Source organism: Odocoileus virginianus, chromosome 17 (assembly GCF_023699985.2).
Source record: "Odocoileus virginianus isolate 20LAN1187 ecotype Illinois chromosome 17, Ovbor_1.2, whole genome shotgun sequence".
NCBI classification, from domain to species: Eukaryota; Metazoa; Chordata; class Mammalia; order Artiodactyla; family Cervidae; genus Odocoileus; species Odocoileus virginianus.
In genome coordinates, this window is record NC_069690.1 from 52384036 (window position 1) to 52392544 (window position 8509).

At 50.9% G+C, this 8509-nt stretch overlaps 1 protein-coding gene across 2 annotated transcripts in view; it reads left to right on the plus strand.

Annotated features, from left to right (window-relative positions):
- The first annotated feature begins 6412 nt into the window (after nucleotides 1–6412).
- UBE2O (ubiquitin conjugating enzyme E2 O) overlaps nucleotides 6413–8509 on the plus strand; it is a 48901-nt gene continuing 46804 nt past the window's right edge. For both annotated transcript variants that reach the window (XM_020915636.2, XM_020915643.2), the window contains exon 1: nucleotides 6413–6899. In XM_020915636.2, coding sequence (XP_020771295.1) covers nucleotides 6489–6899 — 411 coding nt within the window. In that variant the 5' untranslated portion in view covers nucleotides 6413–6488. The remainder of the gene's footprint in view (nucleotides 6900–8509) is intronic.

Consider the following 8509-nt stretch of genomic DNA (forward strand, 5'->3'; position numbering starts at 1 on the left):
CCACCTACATTTTTAAATGATGCCGAAATAACTTTATTTATTTATAAAATATTTATTTATTTGGCTTCTCCAAGTTTTAGCTGCAGCATGGAGACTCTTAGTTGTGGCATGTGGGATCTAGTTCCCTGACCAGGGATTAAGCCCAGGTCACCTGAACTGGGGGCACCAAGTCTTAGACCCTGGACCACCAGGGAAGCCCAAGATCAGCCACATTTCAAGTGCTCAAGAGCCACATGGGCTTAGGAGTTACTGCAGAGGGCAGCCCAGATCTAGAGACTAAAGTTTAATGAGACAGCAAAATCTTGGGGAAGGGGCAGCACATATGTATGTGTGTACGTGTGGGTATACACGTGCATATGTATGTGTGTGTGTGTAGGGTGAGTGTGCCTGAGTGGGGTGTATGTCTAGGAAAAATGAAGAACTGGGGACTTGAGCAAAGACAGAGGTGTCCAGTGACCTGTTGGCATATTCGGGGCCTTTGAGAGAGGTTGGCTTGTTTTGCACAATCATTCAACATAGATAATTTTTTTAACTGAAGTATAGTCGATTTACAATGTTGTGCTCATTTCTGCTGCACAGCAAACTGATTCAGTTATACATAGATATACATTCTTTTTCATATTCTTTTCCATTATGGTTTATTATAGGGTATTAAATATAGTTCCCTAGGCTATACAGTAGGACTCTGCTTTTTATCCATTCTATATGTAAGAGTTTGCACCTGCTGACCCCAAACTCCCAATCCATCCTCCTGCCCCTCAGCAACCACAAGTCTGTTCATTCTCTATGTCTATGAGTTTGTTTCATAACAAAACTCCTTTGAGCGCCTACTACGAATCAGATCTGTGTTAGATGCTGGATTACAAAGGTACAAAGAAGACGCAGTCCCACAGGAGAGACAGGCATGCAAACAAATGGTCCTAATAGAGTGAAATAAATGCAATCAGGCAAGTACGACTAGGTAAGTGGAGGAATAAGTGGGCACAAGGGGGCTCTTGGAAGACGTCATAAGATGAAAAGGAGTTCTTTACGCAAAACCATGGGCTGAAGTAGAGGAATAAAAAATGACAAGCAAAAGCACAGAGGCACCGGAAAGGCAGGCTAGTGGCGTGAGCAGCTGAGGCTGCAGCATAGAGGGTGTGTACTGGGTGCAGAGGTGGAAGGCATGACGGGAGGCAGCTGGGAGGAATTCATGAAGGGCCCCGAGTACCACGCCCTGATGGACCGTGGAAAGCCACGCAGACACTAAGCTGAGAAGTCAGATGGTGGGGTTTACATGTCAGTCTTCTGGGAACAAGGTGGTAAGCGGGGAGATGAACTAATAGCAGCAGCTAACGTTGATCAGGCTCCTACAGAGTCCAGGCACGGGCAAAGCATCTCCAATTCTTCATGTTAGTTAAATTCTAACAGCCTTATCTAGTAGATATTGCTATCATTCCCAAACGAAACCAAAGCTCAGAGAAGTAAAATAAGTTGTCCAAGGTCACATAGCGAGTCAGCGGCAACACAAGCTTCAAACCCAAGTTTATTTAACTCCAGAACCTCAGCCTTAACCACTGCACCATCCCATCACCCCAGCCCCATCCGACCCATCCTGTGAAGCAGCCAGAGGCTATTTGCATGTGAAAAGGGAGGGTAGAGGGACAATTGTCTGGGCTTAGCTGCCTTACGGAGCTCCATATCAATGGTTGACCCTCAGGTGGCCAACTTGGTACCCAGGTAAGTGTCCCTGCCATTAACCTGGATGAAGACTCTGGGAGAAGGAAGGGGTTTTAGGGAGAAGATGCCACTTTGCAGCCATGGCTGGTCATCCAGGAAGCGCCCATGCTTTGGTGGCGGGGCGTTGGTGGTGAAGAGCATGGCATGGTTAAGCCACAGCAGCCCTCTTCCTGTTCTGCAAGCTGGTCTGGCAGATCTTCTGTCCTCGGGCCCTGAGTCCTCAGGAAGGAGGGATGCAGGATGAGCCTGCCAATCCTGGGCTCTCACTCACAGTTCACTCTTTCCACTGTCGCCCCCAGCACAAAGGGTTTCACCCAGTGGACTGCAACCCATCCTCATGGTCAGGAGTGAGAATGACCAAAGACAAGCTGCTCCGGGTCTTCATTCTGATTGTGCTGCAGGGTGACCCTGGGCATGTCCCGCAGTTACTTCAACCAGGGTATCAAAGCAAGAAGGCTTGAGGCTCCAGGAACAAGAAGAGCCTTTAAAAATTTTTTTTTAAAGATGGTACTGATGAACCTCTGGAGGAGGAAATGGCAACCCGCTCCAGTATTCCTGCCTGGAGAATTTCATGGACAGAGGAGCCTGACGGGCTACAGTCCATAGGGTCACAGAATTGGACACGACTGAGTGACTAACACATACACACACCCCTATCTGCAGGGCAGCAATGGAGATGCAGACATAAACAGGCTTGTGGACACAGCACAGGAAGGAGAGGATGGGGACGAATGGAGAGAGTAACAGGAAATATAAGCACTACCAAATGTAAAACAGACAGCCAGTGGGAATTTGCTGTGACACAGGGACCTCAAACCAGGGCTCTGTGACAACCTAGAGCGGTGGGATGGGGCAGGAGATGGGAAGGAGACCCAGGAGGGAAGGGACATATGAATACTTATGGCTGATGCATGTTGATGTATGGCGAAACCAACACAATATTGCAAATCAATTATCCTTCAATTAAAAATAAATTTAAATAAAACCTTTTTTGACTGCATGGGGTCTTTGTTGCAACACGTAGGCTTAGTTGCCCTGCAGGGTGTGGGACCTCACTTCCCCGAATAGGGATCAAACCCACATCCCTTGTATTGGGGGGCAAAACACTTAACCACTGGGCCACCAAGGAAATCTAAAGGCCTATGATTCTACAGCAAGCCACTGGTGGACCTCAAAGGCATTTCTCCAACCAGCCACTGAGGGTGTGGGAGGGGTCCCCAAGGCCACACCCTTCCTGCCCCGCCTTTCCCAACCAAAGACCCCAGTGCTGCAGGCAGCCTAGAGCTCCCAAACACTCACTGCAAGGTGGAAGGGCCCTCTCTGGACTCTGGATTTCCTCCTACGCGGAGGTTTGGAGAGGTCAGGCAGGGTAGGGCTCCGGCAGGGGGCAGCATGGGGCTCATGCTCACTTGAAGGTTTCTGGAGAGGTGGCCATGGCCAGTTAAGACAGGGAAAGACACAGCCTGCTTCACAGGGATCTGTTCACTGGGCTGCAGGTCCACTGCCTCCTGCACCCAGCTAGCCCCTTAGCAAGGGGAGTGGCCAGGCTGGCTAAGTTTCCAGCAGCACATTTGTAAATAAGCAAAATTCTCCTGAGAATTATCTCTATTCTCCATGAAGGGCTAAGTACTGGGGTCATGAGAGAATGGGGATTCTCTGCTGGGGAATACTGGTCTGTTTTATTTTATTTTTTTCCCCATTCAACAATAATGAAAATAAAAATCAGGCAGTCACTTCCATCCAGGATCATCCCCACTGCTGCTGCTAAGTCACTTCAGTCATGTCTGACTCTGTGCAACCCCATAGACAGCAGTCCACCAGGCTCCCCCATCCCTGGGATTCTCCAGGCAAGAACACTGGAGTGGGTTGCCATTTCCTTCTCCAATGCATGAAAGTGAAAAGTGAAAGCAAAGTCGCTCAGTCATGTCTGACTCTTAGCGACCCCATGGACTGGAGCCCATCAGGCTCCTTTGCCCATGGGATTTTGCAGGCAAGAGTACTGGAGTGGGGTGCCACTGCCTTCTCCCCCTACTAGCCAGCCTGGAAGCGCCAGAGACTATGGCTGGGGGCCTGGGGTTTGGGAAGGAGTCAAGTCTCACACCTTGTCCAGAGCATCTCAGGGCTGAGTGAAGTCACTGAAGGTCACTTGGAGGTGGGGAGGGACGTACTGAGCTTCTCTTTGGAAAAGGGCTCAGATGCAGCTCAAACTGCGGGTGATAGACAGGGCTTTGAGATAGAACAGGCAGGCGGGGGCCAGAGAGGGCTGCTCTCCCCACCCCAGCTTCAACTCCTCAGGTATATGGAGGAGAGGATGGGAAACTGGCCCGATAGAAGTTTGGAACCTCACACATTTGATATACCCACCAAGATGGTACCAATACTGAGTGCCAGTGCTTACTAGGCACCAGGTTACACATATAAGTGCAAGGATCCACCAGCGTGAAACAGGTTGAGCAAGGGAGGGATCAGCATTTGAAATCAAGGGCTCTTGCCTACAACCTAGCATGTTCCTAGTAGTGGTGGGGGACGGGGGACAGCATAGTCTGGGGTGGTGCTTCACAAAGTGGGGCTGATACTTCCTCCCTCACAGGTTAAATCTATGTAAAGATGGGTAATCTATGTAAAACACTTATCATAGTACCTGGCATTAAGTTACAGCTCAATACATGGTAGCTATTATTAGCCATTATTATAAGAAGCTGCAGAATAAACATGGCACGTCTTCCTGGAGTGCTAATTTTACTCAACGATTAGGGAGGAAAGGACATTCTTATTATATTAAAACAAACACTGGCATAAGCTGGAGTAGAAGGCAAAACTCACTCCGATTTTTGACATCAAACAAAGATCTGCCCTGCCCCTTCTAAGGTCTTGCTCCCCCCCATCCCTTGATGGATACAGAGACCCTGAAAGAATTCCCTGGCAGTTGGGACTCTGAGCTTTCACTGCCGAGAGCCAATGTTCAATCCCTGGCTGAGGAACTAACATTCCATAAGCCCGGCCTGGCCAAAAAAAAGACAAGACCCTTAACTTGAGTCAGGAAACCTGGGTTCCAACCTGACTCTACCAGTTACTACCTTATTACCTTAAGGCACTGAATTCCTTGGGCCCTGTTTCTCACTGGTAAAAGAGTTGATGACACCTGTATCCAGAATTGTGATAACAAATAAGATCATATGAATGTGTCTGCCACAGTGCGGGTCAATAATAGGTTATCGACAAATGTTAGGTGATCAGGGGCCAAGGAGATAGAGCTAAAGGGACATGGTAGATGGAACAGAAGCTACTATGTCACTGCTACTAAGCTTCCCAAGTCTTTATGGGGAAAGGAGTAGGGAACTGTGTCCTTACAGCAGTAATTCCAGATGGATATTCTGCACTGTGGTCTGGGATAGGAAGGCCATGATGTGGGAATTAAGCTTTGTCTCTCCATCATATCCTCATTTCTCCTTAAGTCTTTTTTCCCTATACCTTAGTATGTGAGTTTTCCAAGATATACATCCATTGACAGCCATCCCATGCCCAGTATTATATCAATACTCCGTAAGTACTTAACTCAGGGCATCTCAAGTACTCAGGTTGCCACCTGCACTTCTTGTGCGCTTTTTTTTAAATTAAAAAAAAAATGTTTTTCCTTTCTTGAATGCTCATTACTTCTGTTTTATAATTACTTTTAATATTTTAAAATGGCAATCTGGAGTAGATTGTAAGTCTAAGAATTCTGCCACTCTAGAATGTTAGTCTAGGCAGGGGGTTTGAAATATTATAATAATGTAATATGTAAAAAATTCCTCTATTGGGGAACTATACGCCGGGCACTGTTCTATTTCACTTAATCCTCTCAACTGCCAGATGACAGAGGTACTGCTATTACCTCCCCAATTTTACAGATGAGAAAATTAAGGTGAAAAGAAGTTTGTCAGCTTGCCAACTTTATAAGGTTAGTAAGTGTCTATGCCCAAAATTGGAATCGATGGCTTACACTCTTAATTACCCCTCTCCTTCTTGCCACGCATAAGCCTCAAGGAGCTTTGAAATCATCTAAATGAGTTTAAAGCCAAACCAAAGGGGCCACTAACACTTGCTCTTGTTTCCGATCTTTCTCTGGGACTCCTTCACCAATTCCTTGACCAGTCCCTAAGGGGTCATGACCTTCCAGGCTCTGCAAGGAATTCCCTAATGCAGTACTCTCTAGACACACTCTATATTTACCCTTGATTACAAGCTGCCTTGGAGTTGCTTTTAAGCTATTTAATGTGTGTATGTTTCGTCTTCCCAACTAGATTGTAAACAGATAGAGGACAGAGGTTGTATCTTGTTCCTTCTGTATCCCTTCCAGTGCCTAGAACTAGACTGGAGACGTCCAGGGAGCTCATTAAGTGTTGCGGACGGTCTCCGGACCATCCTCCGTCCCACCTTGAACCCTTCCCTCTTCCTCGGTGAGCACTCCACTTCCCGCTCCTGGGTCCCCATCCCTGCCTCCTCTCTCCGTCCTTTTACTCCTTCGGGCCCCGCCCCGCCCCGCCCTCGTGCAGGCCATCCTTTCTCACCCCGCCCCTCGCCTGCGGCAGAATCTCCAGCGTCCCCTAGCGACCAGGCAGTAGCCCCTAGCAACCGCATCTCTGTTCCCTGACGACGGCGGCACGCAGGCCACGTCAGCGCGCCGTGGCCCCGCCCCCCGGCGCCGGCAGGCCCCGCCTCCTCGTGCCTTTTTCGCCGCCGCTGCCGCCGCCGCTGCTGCCGCCGCCCGAGACTCGCGCAGCGCAGTTATGGCGGATCCCGCAGCGTCCGCGCCCGCAGCCCCGGCTCCCACCCAAGTCCCGGACGCGCCCCCGAGCCCGGACGCAACCCCCGCCCCAGCCCCGGCGCCAACACCCGCCGCGGACTCGGGCTCCGGGCCATCCTCGGACTCCGGCCCCGAAGCCGGCTCGCAGCGGCTGCTCTTCTCCCACGACCTGGTGTCGGGCCGTTACCGCGGCTCGGTGCACTTCGGGCTGGTGCGCCTCATCCACGGCGAGGACTCGGACTCGGAGGGCGAGGAGGAGGGCCGTGGGAGCTCAGGCTGCTCGGAGGCGGGGGGCGCGGGCCACGAGGAGGGCCGGGCCAGCCCGCTGCGCCGCGGCTACGTGCGCGTCCAGTGGTACCCGGAGGGCGTCAAGCAGCACGTGAAGGAGACCAAGGTGCGGCGGGCCGGCGGGCGGGGGCCGGGCCGGGGGGCCGGCGGGGGACCGAGTCGGCCGCTCGAGCCCTGGGCCGGGAGGGGAGGCGTTCAGGGCGCTGCCGGGTAGTGGTGCCACACTGCAGTGGGGCCGAGGTGGGAGGACAAGCCTCCGCGGCGGGGACGCTCCGGTGCAAAGTCATTGCACCAGCCCTGGGCCCCCGGGCCCCGGGCTTCCTCCACGCGAAAGACTGGCAAGCCCGTGCCAGGCAGCTGCGGTGTCGGCCTCAAGATCCTGTATGTGAACCCAGTCCGGTTGGGGAACTCTTGGGGCAGGCATGCTCTCGGCTTTACACCAGTGCGGCGTTCTGCTGACCCCCAGAGCAGCTACCTACTGCATTGTGCATCCAGAAAGGAAGGCCGTGCCGGTCCGTGCAGGGAGGGGTTGTGGGCATTCCAAAACAAAAGATAGAGGTGAAAATCTCGGCCGACATGAAACCCCAGGAAGTTCACTGGATTGCAGAATGCGTTATTATGGGTGAAGAAAACCAGCCCCTTTGTGTTTTAGCTTGTTGCCTGGTTTTAACTGCTGCGGGGAACTTTGAGTAAAATCATTAACAATCGGAGTCCTGATATTAATAGCACTGGGGGTGCAGGGAGGGATGTGGCAGCTGCTGACTGGAATTGATGACTCTCTTAAGTACAGTTGGACTTCTTGGGGAAAAAAAAATACTGTAGAACCCTGGATGGAGGGGAGCTATCCATTTGGGAACCTGAAAGATTTGTCTTACCTGAGGCCATTAAGCACATAGCAGACTCCCCTGTTCATCATCATAAAACTTAAACCCTGCACCAGGGTTGGTTTGGTGACTTTTCTTGTCTTGTTTTCCCCGAGTGTGAACTCCTATCAGTAATTCACAGACATACACGCCTCTTGTATCTTTTACCCCTTTTTCATCTCCTCCTCCTTCTCTCCTGCAGGAAAACATTTCTTGGCAAGAATCAGGCCTGGACTGTTTTAGCTGCCCGGGATGTTGAGTGGTCTGATTTCAGGGGAGGGCACTTTAGAAGTTAATCTGGGTTTCTGACCCAATGGGAGACAAAGGCGACCTGCACAAGGGGTCTGTGATGACCTGTCTGGCTGGGAAGAAGTCCCCACTCTCCAGAAGAGCCTGTGATCCATTTCCTAGTGGCAGAAGTCACCGCTGATACCAGCAGGGTCTTTTTCCCGGCCAGTACATGCGCATCCACGGGCTCAGAAATCCGTGCACAGGACCCCTGCTTCCCCTCAGAAAAATACAGATCAGGAGGTAGCTTCTCTGAGTCAGAGAGAAAATGATAAGTTCACGCAAAAGTATGTGGAATAGATGACCTTTTGCCTCGGGATGCTGGTTAAAAGTTACTACCAGTATTGTTGGGAATTCAAGATTTTTTGCTCTATACGCTGTGTTTGTGTGTTAGCACACTAGCGAAGGTTGTCACACTGGTGACGGGTTGCCAGCATCTTTCCGTTGGTTCTTAACGTTTTCCCTGACCATCTCCTCTAGGGGTTTGTGACATCTGGGATGGAGCTCATTGAACTCTGTCAGAGCCTCCTGCCCTGGGACTCAGGGAGGCAGGCCCGGCTCACTG